This window comes from Tribolium castaneum, chromosome 6, assembly GCF_031307605.1.
Source record: "Tribolium castaneum strain GA2 chromosome 6, icTriCast1.1, whole genome shotgun sequence".
In the NCBI taxonomy this organism is placed as follows: domain Eukaryota; kingdom Metazoa; phylum Arthropoda; class Insecta; order Coleoptera; family Tenebrionidae; genus Tribolium; species Tribolium castaneum.
In genome coordinates, this window is record NC_087399.1 from 10,475,877 (window position 1) to 10,501,905 (window position 26,029).

General features: G+C 28.9%; 1 protein-coding gene across 1 annotated transcript in view; it reads left to right on the top strand.

The window, feature by feature from the left end:
- The window catches only part of LOC661735 (uncharacterized protein), a 169,433-nt gene that overhangs the window by 45,419 nt on the left and 97,985 nt on the right, over positions 1-26,029 (top strand). The window contains exon 2 of the mRNA XM_967881.4: positions 11,545-11,765. Within this exon, the coding sequence (XP_972974.1) occupies positions 11,545-11,765 (221 nt within the window). The remainder of the gene's footprint in view (positions 1-11,544; positions 11,766-26,029) is intronic.

The following is a 26,029-nucleotide window of genomic DNA, read 5'->3' on the forward strand; positions in this document are numbered from 1 at the left end:
ATTTCAAATAATTACAAATTATGATTAAACGCTGCTTTCTAATTAAATATTTTATAATACATGCTTGGGACGTTTGTTTTAGTTTGGTGTTTTAACGTCACATGCGCTGTTAGCATCACGTGCAACTTACAAGAAAATTTTTCTCAATTTTAATTCAATTTCCACTTAAATTTCAAGAATTTTGAATTTAATGCCAATTGTTATTAAATTAGATTGACTCACCGAAAATTTTTTTGAATTAAATTAAATTTGTCGAAATAGGAAAACTGCTTTGATATATTGTTTTGTTACTTTAATATAATTTTATTACTATCTTTCTTACAAAAACATGTTTTAACAAATTCGCCAATATAACTTTATAAAGCACTTGGAGATTTAAGAAATGTTTGTAAAAAATTCATAAGGTATATTTGCTTTTTTCTCTTTTTGTTCTACCTTTTTTCTAGTGGTTTCTTTCTTTATAGTTGCAAGCAAAGTTGATTAAAAATAACGGTCTTTTATTTAAATACATCTGAAAATATGCTGATTTGTTTTTTTCTTTTTTAGTTATTTAGTATTCGGTCTTTGTTTTTGAAGAGTTTATTTAACTTTTTTCTTTTTTAAAGCTTTTCTTTAGAACTCTAAAAAACTGGTACAGAAGACTTAAAACTTTAATTTACTTTTGTTATTATTTTTTACAAGATCATATTTTAACAAATTTACTACGATATATTCTTAGATAGCATTTGGAGATACAAAAAAATGTTTTAAAGGCATATCTGCTTTTTATTTATTTTTTTAGTTTATTTCTTTTCTAGTTCTTTTATTTTCAAATAGTTGCAAGCAAAGTTTTTATTCAAAAAAGCGTTCATATATTTAAGTATATCGGAAAATTTGTTGATTTTTTTTTAGTTCTGCTTTTTTGTTTATTAACTCTTCTATTCTGTAGTGTTTTTTAGCTTTTCTCTTTCCTATAGCTTTACTCTAGAGATTTAAGAAGACGTTGCAAAAAAGATATTAATAATTATTATTACTGTAATCTCTTTTATAGCGTTTTTTGTAACTTTTTTTTTTGTAGAGCTGTACTTTTATAGGTCAGCTTTTCTCTCTTCCAACTTTTTTTGTAGTTCTGTTTTTTTTTCTAGATTATTTTCTCCCGTTTGTTATTTTTTAGTTTTTCTCTTTTATAGATTTACTTTTCTCTTGCTTTTTTTTGTCTAAGTAATCTCTTATTTTCTTTTTTCCATTACTGATCCTTTTTCTTGTATTTTTTTTATTTAATTGCTCTTGTTACTTCTTGATCAAGTCTTTTCTAGTTCAGTCTACTTCTGGCTTATTTTTTTCAAATTTTCTTTTTTTACAGTGCTTGTCTTTTCTAGCTTTCCTATTTCTTTTTGTAGTTTTTTTCTGTGAGTTTGTTTTTGGATTTGATTCTGTTTTCTATTTTTTTAGTCTTTTTTCTTTGGCTCTGTTTTTTTTGTTGATTCTTTTTCTCTTCAGATATTCTTTCCTGTAACACTGCTCGTGTCTAGCTCGACTATTTTCTCACTTTTATTTTTCATCATTAGCATTTTTGTTTTCTCATTTCTAGCTTTTTCCTTATCTGGATTTGTTTTCTAGATTTTTTCTTCTTTTCTTTAGATCGTGTGTTTATCTAGTTGTTTTTTAGCTCTTTTTTTCTTGTTTTTGTTTTTTCTAGTTTAGATTTTTTTTGACTTTCCACGTTTCTAGATTTTTTCTCTTCCTAGTTCTTCTCTTCTCTGTTTCAGATCGCCCTTCGCTTCTTTTTCAGTTTTTTTTGAAACCTATTTCTTTACTAACATCTTTTTTCTTAACCTCTAGCTTTTGCTTTTAAACTTTACGTCATACTCGTAATGTAAATAATTATTCCACATATTTACAATAAATACTTGTATTTATTATCAATTCCTATGAGTATTTTAATTAAAATAATTTATTTAATTCAACAAAAATTACATTTTTTTGAGAATAGAAAACATTAAATTAAAAAATTAATTTAAAAACAAAAATGAAAATTGTACTAGTGTTAAGTTTAACTTAACTTTTTAGGCATATTATAGCTTACGCTGAAATGCAAAGTAATTAATTTTTTTAATTAATAATAATCCATATTCACTAAGTAAAATTTATGAATTTACGTCAATTTTTTTATTTCAATGCTGCGTTATTAAGAAAAGAAGCCATAGTTTTTTTTTCGTTTTTTCAAATAGTTTTTATTTTTTAAATGACACAGTTCTCTGGTATTTAATGTAGCGGATGATGATTTTGATGATGTAGCTTTTTTTAAAAATTAATAAAATAAGTTTTGTTCTCTAAACTGCTTATTGTTTTATTAGCTACAATTTAATTAACTTATCTCAGCTATTTAGTTTAATGAAAAGTTTATAACTAGTGTAGGTACACACAAAAAGACGTAAACTTCAGAAAAACAAACCAATTGCATCTCTCCTTCGTTAATTTACGTTAAGTTTTTGTCTCCTAATTCATTCAAAGTACTGATACTCATCATGAAAAATCGTCGAGTTTCCCAATTAGAAAAATCGTTGTAAAAGCAAACAGAACGTTATAAATGTCAGTCTTTATAAAGCTTGGCCGTTGGGAAAAACTTTTTAGAGCCTCGAGTCTATTAATTGCCTTGGCGATTTTCCCATCGTAAAATGAAAAGCCATTACGCTTTTATTAACGAGAGTTTACCAAACAACGACTCATATCCTGTTTAATGTTTGAACTGGGATAATTTTATAAATCCAGTGGCAAATAATTGCCTTCATTTACTTATGCGTACTCACACCATACCGTCGAATTAATTGCTATCGGGGAACATGTTGGCGTTGTTAGCAAGATTGTAACCTGAGCGTGTATTTTAATTAGGGGTGATTTGTTGCACCTACTTTTTCCATTATGGTCTACTCGGATTTATCGAAACGGTAAAATTTTAAAGCTATAAATTACGATCGCTGTTTACTAAAGTAAGATTTATACGAATTATTTTGCCCAAAATCGGAGAAGACGGCTCACTGTGTTATATGAAACCGAGACCATTGAAAGAATGCGTCACAAACTGAAGCACAAAATCAATAGTTATTGTTAGTTTAAACCTAAAAATAAACGCGAGTTTTGATGGCTGTAATAAAAATATTGGCCGTGCTATCACAGCACAACTAAAGCCCTTTGACGTCTGTCATATTGATTGAGCAGGATATCCTTCAAGGTTCTCTAAAATAAATAATAATTGTTGTTATATGTGGACGAATCAATGTTAGTTCAATAGTTTCCTCACAACAATACACGTCACATTGGAAGAAACGGAAATGAAACACAGCCTTGACCGAGCCTGATATCTAATTTATTTATACCTCGCTTTTTCGAAACCGCTTAAAAAGTTACTCACAAACATCGAGAGGTGAAAAACAGCCAAACCAAATCCCTTGTGCTTTCGATTTTAAAAGTTGTTCCGCATTCACCTCGTGAGGATTCAACCACGTTGTGAATTAAACTCAAAGAAATGAAAGGCAAGCGCTGAATTGGAGAACGTTCAATATTTTCCGTTTCTTTTGTGAGATGAATGATATTTGTTTTCGCTCTTTAGCATGTGTGCGATCGTTTCAGTTCATGCATTTTGCTGATTCAAATGTTCAACCGCAACGGTTTAAAGTTTAAATCAATATTTGCCAAATAACTAATTAATTTATTTATGGACAGTAAATAAAACTGCAACTTTGTGGATGTTTGTGAGAGTTTATAAATAAACCACCAACAACAAGCCGTGCTTTTTTGTAATTACGTGGAGTATATTAAAACATTTGTGATTTACGACAAAAATGGTGGATGCGCCGGGTAAATTCAGTAGTAGGAAAGAATTCGTTTTATTAAATAAAATGCAATACAACATAAACCAATAAACAAACAATAAATTTGATTAAATTAAAAGAAATAATATTGTATTTTGTGATTTATTCAAAAATGGTAGATGCGCCAGGTAAATTTAATTTTATGAAAAAAATTGTTTTATTGAATAAAAATACTGGTTAACAAATAATTAATTTAATCATATTAAAAAATATCAGAAAAGACGAATATTGTCATTGTAGTAACATAATAGTAAAAATGGTGGATGCGCCGGGCAAAAATATTTTATTGTTATTTATATTTTTACTACAGTTTTAAAGGACAAAAGTTAAGTTATCTCAAGTATTTTACTAATTAGGGGTAACCAACTGTTACTGATAGAGGATCAGCAAAAGTTTCGTCAAACATAATCATCTCTGTTGAATTTAGTTTGCAACTTTTCCTGCATAAAAGTAAACCGTATGTGTTTGAGATTTGGTGTTTGGAAGTACGGGCCCATCTTTTCCAATATTCTATATAAGAATAGCTTCAAGTTCGACACCTCTTGCTCGAATATTTCACAACGGCCTAGCTTTTTCCGAGCCAGATTTTGAGTTACGGCCTCTTAAATTTTGATATAGCACTGTCGCACTTTATAACGTCATAAATATCTATCTATTTTACAACTCGAGGACGCATTGTGAAAACTCAGCCATCAAAAGAAAACTTTCCTCGGAAAAGTTTCCAACCGAAACCGATGTGATAAACACAAACAAAACATTTTTATCAATGGCTCTAATTGCCGGAAAGTAATAAAGCGAAATTTATTTTGACGTCAGTCGGACTCAGAAAACCGTAATGAAGCAATTTTAAATTTGTTTGCACTAAATAAATAAAATCCGGCTGAGTTTTGTTGATTTATTGCCTATTTAAACGTGCCAGTCAATAAGGACCAATTGGCATTATAGAATTTAATGCCTCTAGACACTAATAATGCGTATTTTATCACAGATCCATTGTGTTGCATTACGTCCGTTTTCACTAACTGAAATAATGAAAATGTGCGCAAAATCAATTATTGATTTTACTCCAACCGTGTATACCTGTGAGGATAATTATTATTCTGTTTACAAGTACAAATTGCTAAATTAATTGAATATGCCGATTCAAAAACTGCAAATAGGAAAATTTTTAAACCACAGCAGGACGCGTCATTTGATTACTTCTAACAACAAACATCTGATAATTACAGACGTGTTTCAGGCTTTATGAACACATTTTCTAATAATACAGGATGATTCTTTTAGGGTCTACATTACAAACTTTTTTTAACTTCTACTATTGGTAGAGCTTTAAAATTTTGTATACGATTTAGATCGACCATTCTGTGTCAACTAAGATGGCTGAACTTTCGGCACTACGAAAAATTGGCTCCAACTTTGAAATTTTAAATGGTAACCATCTATTCTTAATACATTTTTGAATTTGCCTTTTGGTACTTAGTAAAATGTACTTTTATTGTTAGTACTTATCTGTAATTTTTGTGCAAGGGTTTATTTAAAATACCACAGTTTTTGAACTTTTAACAATACGTAAATCATTTTTCGTTGCATTTGATAATCAAAGGCTTGAATAGTCTTCTGATAGCTTTAGGTTTGTCAGCTATCAAATTACTACTATTAATTACTGTTTTATTAATGGCAATTAAAACAACAAAAATTTTTTATGCGAACGTTTAACAACATCTATCTTTTACAATTTTTGAAATAATTGCAAAAAACAAATTTCTACCTCATTATTTTAATTTTTAATTTTAAGAAAATACGATAAAATTGTGCCACTGATTAAAAAAATGTTGGGTTTGTTCACTATCTTCACTCAAGAAGTTCAAAATTCGATGGCAGAATGACTGAGTTACTAATTTACTAAATTAGCATAAACCATAATTAAATTTTATTATTTTGATGCTTATTCGGTAATGAACTAGCTAAAATCTAAATAAAATGTTGAATTTTGATAACTCTTGACCATTTTACAAGGTCACTTGATTAACTATAAGAATTACAACGTAAAAATCATCCACCTTTTTGAATTTGTTTTAAACTTTAAGAGTTAAGAACGTGTTGATAAAAATTACCATAAATATTATTGTTCTTTCGATTGCCGTTAAGAAAATAGGGTCGATTCATTTAAAAAACTGCATAATAGCCGATTTTTGCTAATCATTTTGAAAAAATCAAGCTAGCTTTAAATTTTGTTGACAATTTTGAAATTTTAAAATTTTTGAAATTTTGGTTAACAAATGAAAAAAAAAGATTTATTTAATGCAAACGGTTCAAGAGCTGTGATATTTTAAAGAAACCTTTATAATTGAAAATTTTAACAAAAAAATTGACATAAGTCAAAAACTATGACAGATAAGTAACAACAACTTGAATTCGGAAGTAAAATTACCGTTGGGGGCGCCACTGAGCTAGGTCGAAAACAGTAAGCATAAATGGCGGGAAAATGTTTATTCGGATATTTTGAGCGTTGTACGAATTTTGGGGCTTCACAATTATTACATTGCCAATGCGGAATGACTATTGTATCTTTGGTGAAAGAATCGAATGTTGACAAATTAGAGATGACGAGGAAAACACGAATAACGAATGGCTTTTTGGTTCACTTTCTTTATTGGAAAATTATTACAAAGACATTGAAAAGCCTACCTTTTGGCATAATTTACATTTAAATGTATCAGCAGTTGTTAATCTTTATTGTAGTTTTGTAGATTTACCGCAGCATTTCATGATTTTTTCAGTGGAAAATTCTAACCTAAAATTCACACACTTCACTAATTTATTGGTTTCTTGAGCCAAACTTTGTGTTCGCTGTGACCCATTACTTATAACCATTAACTAGACAACTGTTTGATAACACTTTGTAATCAAAATTTAAATATTTTTCACTTTTTATCCACTTTCAATTTCCAACAATAAACACTTTATACCACGAAAAACTAAAGAACCAAAGTCAACGCTAGTATTTACCACCACGTACTTTTAAAGTGATTCTTTCTATTGTAAGTAATTAACACTATATACGCAAAATTGTTGAACAATTCATTAAATGTCAGTTAAATGTGGCATTACGAAAATTTCTTTACTGTTTTCGACATAGTTCAGAAGTCATCACCAGAGGGCGTCTAGTTAATTTTATTTCTGAATTAAGTTTACTCAGTTTGAGAAGGTGAATTTAAAAATGCAATAAAAATATTTGGTTACTAGTTAAGATTTTGACGTTGGCGCCAATTTTTCGTAGTTCTGGAAGCTCAGCTATTTTGAAATAATTTAGTTAAACTTGGAATTGTCGATTTAAATCGTATAAAAAAAATTTAAAGCTCTAGTTTTGTAATAAGCTAAGAAGTTTAATTTCTCTTGTATGCCCTAAAAGAATCACTCTGTATTGTTAAAGTCGTAACATATTGGCATTAATTTAACCACGATTTCTCATCTCCTGGTTTTATTTTCGCATGAGTTTCTTCCAGTTCTAGCAAAAAAAATTTTTCGAGATAGAAATAAAACTGTAGGGAGACTAAAACTACGGTCAATAATTGAAAATAATTGAAGAAGAAGCGAAAAGCGAGAGATGAAACAATGTAAAAAACTGTTGTTATGTTTTAAGTATTATTAAACAGCGATATAATCTTAATTATGAATCTGACTTTTCACTCCGTTTCTCCACCTTCAATACATATTTTTTTTCGTAAATTGTTTTCGGTAGCTTTGAAATAAATCGTGACGATTTGAAATTTACTATATCTGTTTAGAATTTGTTGACTCTTGCATAAAATAGCTTTGTTTTAATAAACCAGAACTATGTTTTCAGTTTTGTTTTATGCACCTAATAATATAAATGTTTGTTGATTTATTTTACATTCAGAAATGCCAGTTGACAACAAAAGTATTTTTGTTTTAATTGAATATGCGTCCAGTACAGCAATTTTTGCAAAAAACTTATTTGATTTTGGTATGCGGTTGGAATGATAAGATTATTTGGGAAACGTATGATCTGTCATAATGGAAAAGACTAAGAAAAACTCGAATGGAAATTCTCTGTTGCATACCAGTTCGTATCTCTCACATCCGGCAAAAAATCTCGCTCACAAAGCACCTACATATTTTATCTGTCTGCGGTGAATTACCCAACACAGTTCCTCAAAAAAGGTGTACAACTTTCGTGCACATTTCCGTTTCGATAAGAAACCAAATTTACGTCCCATGCATAAAACGCTCCGTATTTCAGCGTCCAGCTTTTTAGCTGTCCTCCTTTTCGTATCTCTTCTATACAATCCCGCCTGTGTGTTATTAAAATCAGATCAAAATTTCCATATTTCATAATAACAAACGTAGCAAGTTGGGTCGATTTGTTCGCATTGCGCGCCTTTCTTCGACTGCCAAAAGAGTCGTTCTTAAATTAACTAAAATCAAAGTTTCAAAGTTGCATTATCAAATCTCGGAGTTAAGTCGCGGAATTATAACGAGCAAAGTGCAGATCGTGCCGCGTTTTCACCCAATAAAATAATTAGAGAGCGAAATTCGAGCCGAGCACTCGCAAAGATCAACGGCGGGGCGGCGCCGCCTGCCTCCGGCTGGGGGCGGCGGGACAATGACTCCGTGTACAGAGATGGAATTGAAAATACGTTGGCAACATTGAGTATTATAGAGACAGAAGTCTTAATTTGCAACCTAAGCAATTAAGTTCAACGTAATTTTACAAACATTTTCCTATCTCTCTATTGTGTGTTTTCGCACATTTTATAAAGTATTTATTGTAATGAGATTACTAAGATTAATTTTGCTTTTTGAGCCCCCGTCTTACAAGAGATATGATTTCTGAATTTCAACAATTAAAAGTAAATTCAATATTAGTTTGATTTCGTAGAAAATGGTATATAGGACACGGGAAATAAAACCGCTCATTTCGTCGCGACGTTTTGATGCCTTTATTGTATCTTCATCAGGCGAAGAATTTTCTTGGCGTGAACGTGGGAGGGGAGGCATGATACAGTCAAGAAGAACTCCTCCTACGTTCACGCAAAGAAAACTCTTCGTATCTAAATTGGTACCAGAAAACCTCAACCTTTCTGTTTTTTTGATAAAGAAAACCTCTCAATAGATGACTTTGCATGGTGTTTTCTAGGACCAGCAAATGGTGTTATAATTTGAATATTAATGTTATTTATATCAGTGTCTACCTATCTAATGATTCCAAACAAATAAACTAATCTGGATCAACAAATAAATTTATTGTATTGAGATTTATAGAAATTTAATTACTTTTTAATTAAATTTAATTTAATTCAACTAATTGCTTTTATCTTTTGATTGAACTGTCAACCTGTTTTGCTTTAATTATGTAATTATGTAATTTATTTAATTGAAATCTAAATATTTGAAGAAACCGTCATTAATAAGATATTGATAATTGCTTGGTCAATATCTAAATCTTAATAAATATACTAAGTTACAATATATGGGGTGAATTTGATAGTTTTGCATATATTTTAAGGGGTGTTAGTATAGTAGAGCTTAAAAAAATTTCAACTTGCCTTATCTGAGTGTTTGTGAGATACAGAAGGTGAGGAGAGCTTTAGGTCGGAATATTCGTCAAAAAATGCAATGCAAACTAAGTTTACGTATGTTGAGTACTTTGTTCCAAAGTTTACATGGCAAATAATAATCGGTGACATTTGAGAGAATGAAATTCAATGATATCTTCGACAAAAAAAATGATGCAAAATTTCTAACTTTTTTGTATTTTTCTTAATATGATGACACATTTTTCGGTGGTGTTTTTGCAACTAATAACAATTTTTTTTAATGTAATAGGTTTTGAGGAGCTAACCTTGAAAATAATATTTTGTTACAATTTGGTAAAGCTGCTTTTTAAAGCTGCTCCGTAAATTTAAATTTATCTAATGACCAAAACCCTCTGTATCTTTGTATTAAGTTAGTTTAACTTTCTTTGAGCTCGACTATTACCTCTTAAAATACACATATGTTTTACTTTTAAGTTTCCCTTATATTTTATATAATTTTTGAAATTTCAATTAACCAACATTTAGAAATTGAATCGTAAACCTTCTTATAATTTGTAATAGTAGTATAACTATCTCTGCTATGTTTTTTGTTTGTTTTATTATTATACAGTGTATATAATAAAATGACAGTTGGTTTCAACTTTTGTATTATTTATTAATTATATTGTTTTTTTAACAGTACACAAGTAATCTGCTTATGTTTGATTTAAAGTAATTTTGACAATAAAAATTTTTTTAAGAACAGGTTTTTATTTTCGACAATCTTTTTGTATGCACATCTTTAAAAAAAAGTATCTGTCCGACAAAAAAAGGTAAACTATCGACAAATGAGCAATGAGTTAGAACTTTTGTATCTAAATTTTCTGGTATTCATTAAGTAATCCCATTAATTGGAAATTTAAGTGTTAATAAGTGTTTTCCAATTATTATGTAATTTAGCTATTTAATATTATAATATTAATATTATAATATTAATTAATAATATTAAATTATATATAATTTAATTAAATTATATCATTAGAAATTTTAAAGGATGGCAATATATTTTTACTTAAATTTTTTGTTTTAAAAAATAAACTATAAATGTAAGACAAACTAAACAGAGTAAGTATGTTTGTTGTAACCCAACAAATGCACATCTCTAAAACAGATTTATCAAAATATAACAAAAAACAAAACAAAAGACAAGTTTTATAAAAACACATCAAACGGATTTTATTTTATTTTGCTCTGTATTTAGTATTTCATGGTGATTAAACATTTTATTTTTATAAAAATATACTGGTGAATAAGGTTATTACAAAATAACCTTAGTTTTAAATTCTGCGTTAAAATTTGCACGAGAAGCTCATCTATTCTACCAATCTGTTTTTCGAAGCTTAGTTTATAGTATGTTTTAACTACAAAGATGATAATTTTAGTGCAAATGTATCTTTGCTTTGCAAATCAGTTGCACTATGCTCTAAAAAATTTTACAATCTGGTCTGTTTTTCCAAGTAATTTCCTCTAAATATTGTTAAATGTGATAATTAGTTAATTAAACTACATTAATTTTTTATTTATTTTTGCTTCCCACTTTGAAATCTAATTTACTTATGTTATAATGCTTGAAATTTCTTAGAAAAATTAGTTTTACTATTTTGTATTGTGATTACTATTAACCCCCAAACTATTTCTGAAAGATTGAATGTAGGTAATTTATAATTTTAACAATTGCTATAAATTTAATTGTGTTTTTTGTTTGACAATATAAAGTCTTTTAATTGTAAGTTTATTCAAATATCTAAATACGGTTTAATTTAATTTCTTTCCAGTTTAAGTTTTAAAATACTGGTTGTAACTGAGATTGCTTCAAGTCTTTAAATATCATTAACACTATAATTTAAACTAAATGTATATTCAGAATTCATGTAGATTAGTCTAACAACTATACTGCACACATAAAAATACTATCAATTATTTTACAACAATTGTATCATGATTTACACCACTAAACTACCTTATATTTAATTTTTTTTAACTTTTAGTTTAACTTGAAAATTTGAAATCAGTTATTAAAATATAAATTTAGTCGTAAGTTACAGACAATTTAGGAGGGAGTAGAAGAAATCACAAATATGATTTTGTTTCAGCTGATCCGAAGAAAGACCACTGCAACAAAACGGTGGAAATTTACGAGGACGTCGCAAGTCCGGAAGTGACGAGTGAGAACTTCGGGAAACCGATGACATGTTGGTACAGGTTTCGGTCGTTCCGCGGAACTCCCAAAGATTGGATTCTTCGGATAAAGTTCAACAAATTCAAAGTGGGTGTTTTGCTCAACGCTAGCCACTGCGAGGGAGGATATATGCAGGTAAAATCAAAAATTTCGATGATTAATCGGCAAAACTTTTCTTCAAAAGTGGTATTAATTAGCAAACTTTTCGGTTTCTCGAAACAAGTTTCGAGGGTTTTATTTGCTTCTTAATTCTGGAACGTTTTAAAAGATGTTGAGGTCGTGCTGTTCTTATTTGCTTTGTAATCGGAGATGGTGGCGAGAGCCCGAGTTTAAAATTACAAATAATAAAATATTTACTTGCTTTTTACACCGACGTTAAATTTATCGACGGTTCCATTTAAATACGAAAATATGGCTCGTAACTTTTAGTTGTTTTCGACATAAAATATGATAACTTATTTATGTAAAGCTTGAAATAAAATTGCAACGCCATTTTTATTTTATTTCAAAACGTTTCCACTTTTACGACGGTAAAAGCTCGGACAAGTGTTGCAAAATTTAAATATTGATTAATAATTCTGTCATGTTAAAGCGAGTCCTTTTCAACGCGAAACGCGCAACCATAATTATAGTAATAACCTTAAACGTAGCTCTAAATGAACCAAAAACATTGAAATTAAATTGGAATTGAACTGAATAAAACTTTTGTATGGCAAATCGACGTGACATTTTATTTTCATCAAGACTGATGCACTTGGAATTTGCAATATGATTCCAACTTGCCGAAACAAAGTTCGAAACTGAATTTGGTAATTAAATGAAGCGTGAAGCGGGGCTTAGAAAACTTTTCCAACGGAGTAGTTGCTTCAAATAAAGTTTGCATAAAAGAAGTGACATTTTTATTTACTTTAAGTATAGTTTTACATTTTACAATTACTGAAAGATAACGAACTTTGCGACAAGAACTGCTGTGTGATTTTAGGCAAAAAAATTGGAATATTTTTTCTGTTTAAACAGGAATTTATAGTAATTAGCAGAATTGGTTTCTCTATTGATTGTTTTTTTTGTATACACAAACGGTATGATTTATCTATTCGACAAAAATTAATGCGAGTTTTGAGACTTAAAACAAACTGATAAAATTGTGTATTTTTTGACAACACGACAAGGTATAAAACAGAAATGTACAAACTAAGGACATCAGAATTATCACTAACAGGAAAACATAAACTAACTATTAAATATTCCAATAAATATTTTTGTGAAAATTATTTTTGATACATCATTTTTTTTAAGTTATCAGTGACTTCTTGGTTTTGAAAAATAAAATTATTATTAGTTATAATTCAGACTATTCTGTATATAATGTTCGGTTGTGCAAAAAATCCCTTTCGTCTATCAAAAACCCACCTTAAAGTTGTTAGATTTAATAGTAAAATTTATTTAAAAATTTATAGAAGGCTATAATTTGTATTGCGTTTCCTAGTTGCTCGATTTATTATAAATAATTTTTATTAGTTTTCCTTATACCTAAGTTCAGTTGATTTCTACCATTTTTTTTAAATAATAACTTTGTCGATTTTAAATATCTTGTAATCGTATTTGAAACTAAAATGTTAGCTTTTTCTTTTGGCGTTATCAAATTTCGGTAAAAAGTCCAAAACTTAAAAATAATCTAAAGGTTACGTTTAGAGGGTAATTTTCAATTACTGCTGGTACAGTAAAACTTGAACACCTCCGAATAACGGACACCTTTCTACAACGGACACTTTTGTAGGAACGTAACAAAATTTAGATTACAATTTCTACCTTCTATTAATAGACACCTTTCCACAACGGACACTTAAAAATTCCTCATCGGTATCCGTTGTTGAGAAGTTTTACTGTATTCCAAAGAAGCTTTTATTAGTTTTTCCTTTACCTAAGTTTAGCAGCAGGTTTTAGTTTAATTTTTTCTTTTTGGATGCACACTTTTTACTTCAAATATTAATATGTTTAACGTTTTCAATTTTTTTGAACTTGTATTTGTAAGAATAATCTTAGGTCTTATCTTTCACGTCAACTCAGTTTTTTAAATAAAATGTGTTATTTTTGGCCATAAGAAAGAAAGTTTAATTATGTATCGATCTGTGCTGACATTTATTTGTACTCTAATAATAACTGTGTTCAATAGTTTTTAAGTTAATTTAATTTCTTTGCTTTTTTTACTAATCAGGGCAGTTTTTTTTATTTAGTAAACGACAAGTTCTCTAAAAAATGGTGTCATTCGTTTTGTAATAACAAAATATATTTCTAGAATTCTGGCTTTATAAAGTTTGATTTTTCATATTGATTGTTTGTTTTCAGAACAATTTAAGAAAAAATAAAAAGAAAAAGAATATATTTTTTATAATTTAAAAAATATTGAAAAATCGTGAAATCTAATTAAGTAAAATAAAATTTGGAGTTATGAGCACTTGAAGTTCTCTTACAAAACCCCAAAAGAACGATTGAAGTTTTTCAAAATGCTTAAATATGATTAGCCAAATATGACTCCAGCTAGTGTCTTATCTTCTATGTCGTGAATAAGACATTAAATATCGAACTTTTTAGTAATGGGACTTGAGACTAATAGATTAAAAAACATATATTTTAATTTTAAAATGTAAGAGCCGGTTTACAGAACATTTAAATTGCAATCAAATTTGAACATGAGATTTTTCAATGTAATTTAAATGGCAACTTAATTCGAATTAGTTTATATTAGTTTATTCTGAATTAAATCTTAATTTTGCTGTCTGTAAACCGGCTCTAATTATAGCAGTGGCTTATTGTTATTTATAATTTCATTTCTTGCATAAATCAAAATTAAATAAAAGAACTGAAAACTATAAATAAATTTATTTTTCAGTTAAGAATAAAGTAAGAGAGCTTAAACTATACCTCATTTTTGTTTCTATTAGGCCAAGTTGTATAAAACCCATACCAACACTTCTTACAACAATCATGGCTACGCTTTTGAATTAAGATTAAAGGCGATTAATTTTTTATACAACTCGGAACAAGTTTCTATAGATTCAACTTAAAATTTGTTATTTTGACATCCAACAGAAGTTTCAACAATTTAAGCTAGCAGCAAAAAAAATATTTTTTTTATTTCCTGTTTTGTCAGGTTTTTTTTTGAATTTTGAAATAGCAAAATATTAACATTGCAGATAATAAAGTTTTAAGAAAATTTACGATATTATTCTCTGACCCAAAAAATTTTATTTATTTTTAAAATAGAATTTAGCGCTTTATTTCATTAATTTAGCGTACTTTAAAGTATGCAAAGTTTAACTATATGTATTGCAATTTGTTGCTTTGAGATTAAACATAAATTTTTCTACTTCAGATATCCAGCGGAGGTTTCAACACAAACTAAAAAATCAGAATTAACCAAATTTTTTATTTCTTGTTGTTATAACTGTTAGAACTGTTTATCGAGCTTTTTTCTTAACTGAGACAAAATATAAATTTTGTGTTTGTGAGTCATGTTTTTTGAAAAACAAATAACTTGGAGTAGCTAAAGCTATACTATAACTAACGATTTAATACAGGGTAAGTTAACAGAAGGTTATTTGTGAATTTTTTTAAATATGCAACTAATAATACTCTTTCCAGCCGACTAGATACCGATCCTTACAAAATTTCAAAGTTAATTCACAGTTACACTATTCTCAGTATTGACAAGTATATTTTGACACTTTTCTGAAATTTAATTATAGACTATTATTATTTAAAAGACAAAAGAAATGTTGATTTAGTTAATGTTTTTAAAAATAAATCAAAGTATCCAAGTGGAAAGTGTAATTAGTATTTTTGGTTGCATCTTAAGACATGTCAGAAATAATCTACTATTGACTCATTCTGTCTACAAAATAAAAGTTGTTACAGTTGACTTAATGTTATAGGTACTTGAAGTTCTGTTACCATTACCTTAAAAATTTGAGTTTTACTAGCTATAATATTTTAAAATGCCCAAATACGATTTTAAAAAATATAGATTTAATCTAAAAAAAGTGTATATATCTCGAAAACATCTAAACCTATGTTAAGGAAAAACTGAAGAAAAGTTCCTTAAAATTACCCAGGTGATCAAAAACAAAGTTCATTTAATATAACAAAATTGAAAATATTTTGGAAAATCATTTAGAGGTCCTAATGCATCATAACATAAGGCATTGAAACATTCTGTGTGAAGGTGATTGCAAACTTGAAGGCGTTCTTAGAAAACGTTGTTCTTGCTTATCGCAATATACAAATTGTGTTTATTTTGTAATTTCCTCCGCCTCGGTCTCCAAGAAAATAACAAACGCCATTGTGAAAAATTGGCCCAGTTTAACGTGTTATCGTTGAGACAAGAGAGTTCTTTCTCGCTATCGCACACGGCGGCCTATTTGTTTTATTACGTCCCTGTCATTCGTAATCTAGATTGGACTTGTTTTCGATACCGATACGGCGACTATTTACTGCCGCCGTTCTTTATGTCGTTACGTTATTATTATTGGCTTTTATTTGAAACATTGTTTGCTATTTCCGGCGAAAGAATTGTTCAAAGGAAATTGACACCGGAGGGAGGAAAAATTAATAGGAAGTCGAAACAAACTGAGAAATGCGAACAGTTTTTGCTATCAAACGTGGAATAATGTGCGCTTTAATTGGATTTGTTTTGACTAATTAGTCCCGATTGCATTTAGTGAAACTGGAGAAAATTTCAGAGAATTAAATGCAATTTGCCAAACATAACGTTTTGTTAGCTTGAGATTGCTATTGTTAAATTATTTTGAAAATTATTGATAGTGTGGGTAAAGCTACTAAAAGCATGACATAGTATAGCAATAAAACATTGCATGAGATAATTTACTTTTGATTACTGCACTCTAACTAGCGTCTGAAATAAGTTAATGCATTTTAACAATCGGGCGGATGACAAAAGTACCGGCAAAAAATTCTTTAATCTAGATAGTAGCACAGTATTCCAAATGGAAGTTCGATTTATCACTGGTTTGGAATTTCTTTGTTATAGAAACAATAAAATTGATTTAACCGGAATGTGATTTATCGGACTCTATTGTACACGAATTGTGATACCAAATGAGAGTACAGTGAAGTCATTACCGCGCAATTTTGTTTATTTACCATATTTTGAAAATTTATAAATAACTAATATTGGATTTTGCCATTTAATTAGGTTGTAAACAGGGTTAAACACCAATCCCGAATGAATTAGACGTGAATCTGAAATTCTAATTTTGAGGAATGTATTACATCAAATCAATAACAAAATAAATTGCATACTTCATGTTTGTATTGAAATAAAAGAGTAATAAACATGCCAGTTTATTAAATTTATTTTTAACTAGCTTCACAATATAAACTATTTTTTGTTTCAGACAAAACGAGAAAAAATTGATAGATATAAATTTTAAATAAAGTTAATTCGACTGAATTAAATTATAAATATTTATTTGGCTTCAACAAGCGGGTTTTTAATTCAGTAGATTGTTGTTGCATCTCATTCAACTAAAAACGATTTTTCAATTAAAAAGTAACAATGGTTTAAGTTTTTAAAATTAATATTGTGTTGTTGAATTTGAAAAATATTAAAATCGACCATAACTTTTACTTAACAACATAAGAAATTAATGTTACCAACTTTTACAATAAATTAAATTTTGCCAACCAACAAAAAAAACTTCAATAAAGTATAGTCATAATGCAACAAAAATTGTGTTAAGTGAAGCTGTTTCTAGTTTAACTTACCTTATGTTCGAATAAACAAATTGGTTGAGAGCACAAAAATGGTGGATGCGCCGGAATCAAATTTAATTAAAAAAGCATATTATTTAAATTTTTTATTTAGTTGATGGAGTTCTTATAAACTAGATTCAAATTTTGTTGACTGTGGCAGTCAATCTAATTCTATTATTTCTAAGTTTATTTATTGAAGAAATAAAAACAAATAATACATAAATTATAGTTTCTGTTTAAATTTTGTTAAAAAAGTTTTTTAATAAAAAAAAACTGCACAAACTGAGTTTGCACGCAAGTTTATTAATTTTTTCTAAAAATGTTAGTAAGATTTTACTCCAGCAGGTGTGTTATCTTTCGAGTCGTGATTAGGACAATATATTTAAAATTTCTTGGCAATGGAATATTTTAATTTAAAACAAGTTACTATGGGAAGCGTGTTCTAAAATAGTGAAAACACGTTGCTTTGGGAAACGTGTTTTAAAATAATGTTTATAATCTAGGATGCAGATATTAAAAAGGAGGCTTAAAATGTTACCAACTAAAAAGTAATCGCATTTAATACTAATTTAAATTCATAACACAATTTTTGCAGAAATCATAGTTATGTGTTTAGATTAGGATTAAAAACGATTAATTTTTTATAAAAGTCGAAACAAGTTTTAATAAATTAAACTTTAAATCTGCTGCTTCTGATAACCAAGTCTCAACAATTAAGCTAACTTACTAGAAACAACCAAATCTTTTATTATTTTTGAAAAATACTTAAATCGAAAGTTGTTTCTGGATTTTCTTGATATAGCAAAATAATATTAACATTAATCATTATAAAGCTCTGAGAAAACACAAATTAGATCTTTTTTTAAACACAAAGTTTAAATTTAAAGTTTTTAATAATAATGGAACAATTAAACTGCGAAATAGAACTGATAATATTTAAGCGTAATGACAAAAATGGTGGATGCGCCGGGATATTTTAAAATGAATGAACAAAACAAATTAATGAAATAGGTACTTGCAAATGGAACTGTTTGCTGCTAATTCTATTTGATTGAATACTGATAAATTAAAAATAAATCTGGTGATTCCAAGGTTTCAACAGAAAAACTAACAATTCAGATTAAACCAAAGTTTTCACTTATTGTTCAGAGTTTTTTGGTTTTGCTTGAAATTACAAAGAATTAAATTTAACATAAATTTTTTGCAAAATAGAAAGAATGTAGAAGTTTTCGTTGTAAATGAGTAGTGTTTTTCGGGTGGTAATATAATAAGCGATCTTGTATAAATTTATAGTATACAGGGTGATTTTTAAATAGACTTACAAAATTTTATCATAGCTTTTTATGCATAAATACAGACGATTTGTACTATTTTTTTGTTTTTATTTCGTAGGGGTAGAAACCCTTTAATTCCAGCCACTTGCAGCGCTCATGTGTTTACACTAGTTGTATTGGAAATAATGTGCGCGCTTTTATCAAAAATATGGAGAACATACAAAGCGATGAGAAGGATTATCATGCTTTCTACTTACTGTGCTAATACTACTTATGATAGTTTACATTTGGAATTTCTCTCTAGACATTTGTGTCAAGTGTCTGAGACAAAATTTCCGTAGCTGTTTAAATTTCGACAAAAATTTCTGGCAATTTCTTTGATGGAGTTCTATTGGACACTTTTCGAAATGCGTTTTCTGCAATAATGTCGACAAAACTTTGAAAATTTGTATTTCGAAGACGCTTACATACATTTTTTTAAAATACTTTTTCTGGCATGTACGTATTTGATACTACGATAAGTAGAATTTTGTCGGTCTCTAAGAATCACGTTGTATATCGCATGTGACATACAGGGCACCACATTTTTATAAATCTGTGTTGGTTAAATATTTAAATACCTTTTATAGATTTATATTAAAATGTCGAAATATAAAATCTAACACATTTAGCAAATCTTGCCTTTGATGAAAAAACTTGTAAGCATTTTTTCAAATTAAATTGCGAAAAACATTCAAATTTTTTACTAAGATAAGTGAGCTTTTGATTTTAGATTTTAGGTCTTAGGATTATAACTTATAATATAATAAAATAAAATTATAAGTATTATAAATTATAATATGAAAAATAAAATACAATAAATAAAATTTTGGATTGCTACTTTATATTTAATTTATCTTAATTTTATAAACTAAATATAAATGTAGTCAAATTAATCATTGTTTTCATAACCAATATGTATAATTGTGCTTTAAATGGTAAAATATAAAAATCAAACAAGTACAAATATCAGATAATTTTGGAAAAATAGCTGAGCATTTCTCTAAATTTAACTCTACTTACTTAGAAAAATCTTTACAAAGTGACTATTTGAGTACCTACATATTTTATAAAAAAATAAAACCATGCATAATCGTACCAATGGTGGATGCGCCGGGCTAATATTTTGTTAAAAAATTTTTGTTTATATTTTATCGAAATTAAACAAACAAAAATACAAAAATTGAAACTTTAGCCGAAATGACTTAAAAGACTTTGTAAACAATCGTCTCATAGTTAACTAACTAGCCCACAGTCAATACTCTTAAATGGCCTAGTTGATATCCCCTTACCAACTAATCCATTCCAACAGCATTTGGCTTGTATCTCTTTGTCTCATCTGCCGTCTGTTCGAGGGGTTGTGGTCTCTGATCGATTCGCAATCATTGTTGCCCATTTACCGGAACGCTCTCCATAGAATACTGTCACCGCGAACAATTGACTTTTTATGGAAATCTTCCCGGTTCAGTCTACAATGTAAACACTTGTTCGGTGACGCCAACCGACGAAAACGCCATTAATACGCTCCAGGCTTGCCAATCGATAAATAAAAGCAGCACCCGGAAGCTGCCGCAAAAAACTGAATGCTCCTAAGTCTATTCCGTTCTACCGAACATAATTATTCTTAATTAAGCGCTAACTGTTATTAATTGAGACGGTTACAGAAACGGGCCGATGGTATTAGAAATGTTTAAATGTAATTTTGATTGATTAGATCGGATCGTGGCGTTCGGTAAAAATTGTTACGACATCCATTTTAAGTGTGACAGGTAATTGAAGTTGCAGCCAGGTCTCAACTAGCCATTAAAACTTTGTCTAGTAACTTGATATAATTGTTTCAATTTAATGGAAACTGGACATAGACGAACAAAAAATGCATTGTTTGAATATTTTTGATTAGCTTTAGAGCAGCAAAAATTAGCTTCAATTAATTACACAAACATTTAAACTAAAAATTAGCTAGTTTTAGAAGCTTTAGAAGTACATTTTAACTAATAACTATAAGCATGTATTAGACATGCTTAATTTTTTTTAATTAAAAAAATATACAGGGTGTAACGAAAACATCGGTACACGGCAAACCAGAGATTTTCCCGTTCACAGCAGAGTTATTTAACACAACTAAATAAATCTACACCTTTCTATGAAAAAATTAATAACCATTACTTAGAACCGGTTTATAGAAGCGTCAATTTATCCGCAATTAAATGCGTGATTAACTGATTACGTGACCAGATTAAAGCAACACGTGACCAAATTAAAGCAATTTGGTTAGTCCATTCGCGTTGTTAACTTTTAACAACGAATTAAATTTTAACAGCGCTTTCTGTAAACCCGCCCTAAATTAGTGAAGGTCCGAAAAGTCGACACAGCTACTTAAACATTTTTTTAATTCAAAACGAAGGTCGATACAAAGATTGTTCAAAAACAGTAAGTCTTTTAAATAAAAAATAATTATACCACTCAGCGGATAACAAAGATATATCCTAAAACATGTTCATTTGTTGATAATAGGTAAGTACTTTACAATAACGAAAAACAAGAGATACGTCACCAAAATGTGTATTTTTGATTAAAAATAGAAAGTAATTTTTTAATTTTGACGCCTTGTAACTTAATCGAAGCAACTTAGTGTAGAGGTAAGTTAAGTTAAATCGTTTAAATTTAAATTGGAAAATCTCTGGTTTCTTTGTTTATATTCATTACACCTGTGAAGAAAATAATTATACGTAATCATATATTTCTGTAGAATTAATACTAATTGTTAATTAGTAATTAATTCTAATTAAATTCACTTTGATACAAAAAACTGCAGGACATAAAATTGATTTTAAACATTCACATTGAGAAATTAAATTATAGTATTTTTTTCTGACTTTTTTTATCCTTTCTGGGGAGGATATTAAATAGTTTGAATTATTTTTGTTGCTTTCTTAGAAAATATAAAATAATTTCTGTAAAAATGTTAGATAGTTTTAAATTGCTTTTCGGCAAAATATCCATTTAAGATTATAAAACATAAAAAAGGTAACGCAATTGCCTAGATGTGGAGAAATGCTTTTGTCAATTTTTTTCCAACGAATAAAAGATGATCAATCCTAAACAAATTGCGGTAACAGAAATAAAAACAATAATGTTTAATGTAGATGCATTTACAATGTTGATTTTTTTAGGTTATTTCTCATCATTGTATACATATGCTTGCTATTTTTTTTTGATTGCTGCAACAGCTTTTAAATTTTAGTCTTCTCATTTCTGGACAAATTTTCAGTAACCGACTTAAGTCAATTAACGTTAACGTTTAAAGGGTCTATAGGTAGTAGCATCTAAGTCATTTGGAAATTTTTAACTAAACTTTTTTTAGCAAGTGGACAATTGTCAAATCTATGACCATGCTTGTAACAAAGGGATCACTTACCTGTAGTCGACTTTTTTTGAACCTCTTTTATTTACAGTCTTGCAATAAAATTGACAAAAATAGATGCCTGCATGTAAATACCCTAACTAAATCTTTTACAATCTCACCCCAATTACAGTTTACATTGTCACCTAAATTTACCACGCCACAAGTTGGAAATTAAGTTAAAATGTAAATGTGCGTTTAATTCAACATTTTATTGGTATTTTTTTTGCTAATTTTGTATACAATTACCTGAAGAGAATACGTGTAGTTTAATATAAAATTTAGAATTTAAGTTTTTGGTCAAAAATTAGGTTTTTAATTATTATCTTTATTTATAAGTGAAAAATTTCCAAAAAATTAAAAAAAATATCTTTCAAACATACAGTCAGGCGTATACAATCACAAAAAATATTTAATAAAAATCGCAATTTTCTTCGGTGCGCGATAAGGTTGCGTCACCCTGTATGTAAAAGGTCAGAAAGAGTTTTGCAGCATTTAACTTATCTTAGTGCTATGTTATTTGTGATGAATACAGTTTTTTATTATCTAGGCTAACTTGGAGTTTGTGTTAAAGATTTATTTGCAAAATGAGCATTAAAATTGGCATTTTAAAAAAATGGCTTTTTATAAAAAAAAATTATTAAAAGGAAATTTGTATTTACTTATACGTATAGGTTTCAATATTTGGTTTCAATTAATCAAACATAGTAATCGTATTATTTTTGACAAATTTAAATTAGTCATATTGACATTATTTCAGTTTTAGATTTTTATTTAGTCAAACGTAAATAAATTGATTTACATTCAAATTGTTCAAACTTAATCTAAAAGGTATTCACAGATCTGACCACATTTTGCGTATCATGCACCAATTCTTCTTAAGAATGATTCTCTCGCACTAGCAAGTGTTCTAGACGCAATATTTGCACACTCTCTAACAATTCGGTGTTCTAAATGTTTCCGATCAACAATATTTCTGATGCACTATAAAACCTTTTCTTAAACACTTCCTACACGAAATAATCAAAATGCGTCATATTGGGACTTCTAGAGAGCCAAGGATACACGGAACTCCTTCCTATCCATCTATTTTCATCAATAACTGCAACAACTGTAGCTTCATTTCCAGCTAGTGTTGATACTCTTCTTTAATTTCTTTTAATTGCCGCAGTTTATTTTCAACTGTTTGAAAACTGTGTCACTCAGAGCCCGTTTATTTTGACATTATACGTGTATAAATGTGCACTCTACGAAGCATTTTTCAAATATTCTCCATAAATGAGAACCATTGTTAAAAGTTTTAGTACAAAAGTTTCACTAAATTCATTTACAAACTAAGCAAGGTTTGACACTAGGTTTGACTTTTTAAATTAATGTTGAAGTGCTGTGTGGTCACTATGTTTAATGTAATAAACCAAGTATTTTACTATCCACGTTATCTATGAAATGTAATGTTGGTTGCTTCAAAAAAAAATTTCAGTCTCATTATTACTCGTGGACCAGCCTGTATATCTCAGAAATTATATAAAATCGAATTTGGGAAACTATATTATTTTGACTTTTTAGAGTTCTACACCTCTTGGAATACAATTATTATGCACAAATTCATAAACAACAAGCAACACTGATGTCGTGTTTTCTTTGCTAATAATGAAAAATTGCAAAATCACATCCAACACAAAATGATGAGATAAAAACGTCCGTTTCTTCCGCTTTGGTGATGCCGCTTGTTTCCTCCAGGTAACTCAATTAGCCAAATTAGCAGCTCGCCGATCGATATTTCATTTTGCAATCCCATCCGGCAGAGCAATTTTGCAGCGTCGGTGCGTTGTTCATCGTCCTTTCTGTGCGGCGGCCACGATACAAATCATCGGTTTGTTGCGGTTGGAATCGATAACTCGGTTCGTCTTCGAAACGCGAGTAAACAAAGCGGCCGATCGAGGAGGTGTCAGCTCGTGTAAACTCCGATCTCGTCAGTGTCCTCTTTCGCCGAAAAAACCGCTCCGGAATAATTCAGGAGACGCCATTTTCGCAAACGCTTCTTCCAGGCCTTGACGGCAATTACCGTCCCTCCCTCTCACACCCCGTTTCTGACCCGGGCACGTGAACTTGGCAGGAAACTGGATTACGGGTTGATACATGCTGCGAAAGGGGTCTTGAAGAGGTGCATCAAGTGCATTTCCAGTCTTAAATGGATATTATTAAGTTAAGCTTTTGATGGGAAAATTGCTGGCACGTTTCGAAAGACACATTTCTTTATTTATGTTTTTGATTTTTGAAATGCAAATTTTGTTACGTCTGATTTTTGAAAACATTTTTAACGTATATTTAAAAACGGATGTTGCACTACGTTTTGCCTATAGACTGAATCCAATGCTACTCAGGGCCGGCCTAAGGTATTTGGGCGCCTTTTCCTATAACAACATACAACGCGGGTTACATTGTTTTTGCCATTATAACCAAATTACTCTGACGTAATTTTAATACAAGATGTTGATAGTTTGAGCTTCTGAATTCTTGTGAACAAAAATTTACAAAAAGTGAACATTTTTCGAAAATTCAGCAACAAAAGCACAAAAGGACATATTTTCAAGTAGTAGTTATCACTAACAGTTTTTGGAAATTTGGAGAAAGGAAGAAGTTGTAAAAAACATCGTTTTCTAATTTTTGGCAAGGGAGCAATGAAATAGGTGTCCAGTTGGACTAATTTGGGAAAAAAGTCGAAAATGTAACTATTTTAAACTAAAGCGGAAAAACTAAAAAATTTAAAAGATTTCGTTATTGACTTCGAACTAATTTCATTGTTCTAATATATAGCTTTAATCTTTTGCAAAATAATTTTATACACACTGATCCAGGAAAACTAGTTCTTTTGTTGGCCACAAATTTGAAAGTGTGTTTGTTCGTTAACACTGTAAGCGGATTTCGTTTTTATGAATTAATTAATTAATAGACCTACTATCTCACAACATTGTTGAATTACTATTAACTGGGAGCGTACTTCATTGGTATTTTTCAAAATCGGTCTCTAGCATTTTTAGGTATTAGCTATTTCAAAACTTTAGAAACGTTTACGTTGTATTTTACTAAATTATTTTCTTAAATAAGATTGATAAAATTGTAAAATAGTTATTAATGATTAGATCTCTCATTGAAACTATAAATTACATTAGCTATTATTTTTTTAAAGTGCATAAATAATTTATAACAGCTAATTCTAAGCGAAAATGCGACGTTGGCGTTTTTATAGTTTTGAAACAGCATATATTTTTACTTATAATTTATTTTACAAACGGCTTTTTATGTTCAAATTTTTAAGAAGCTTATTTTTGTTCATTATTTTATATGAAACCTATTTGCAGTCTGTTTTTTAGTAAATAATAACAAAGTTTAAAAAGATTTTAAATATTTTGTGACCACCATTATCATAAAATTAATATTCTCTAAATTTTGTGAACCAAATAAGAATGTTTAGACCAGAAAGTTAAATTGCAAACTAAACACACAACTTTACTTTCAACGCTAATCATAAAAATTACAAGAAAAAGGAAGTTAAACCTTAACACGAAAACCTAAACTAAATTTAAAAATTTATAAAACCAAAAAATAGCAATTTAAAAGTCTTATAAACTCGGATAGAATTAAAGTACAAAAAATTTATCGCAAATCTGAAAAATGTTAAAAATTTATCGAGTGTTTAAAAAGAATGGCATTGTAGTGTGATGAAAATTTTTAGTTAGAAACATTGTTTCTCAAAACACAGATTTCTGATATTTTATGCAACAAAATGCGTGTTTATTTTCTATAATTGTATGCCTAACTGCCTAAGAGCCAGTTTCTGGAAACATATTTACCGGAGAGATAAATTTAAACCTCTGTTAAAACATAGCAACGTCAATCAGATATGTAAC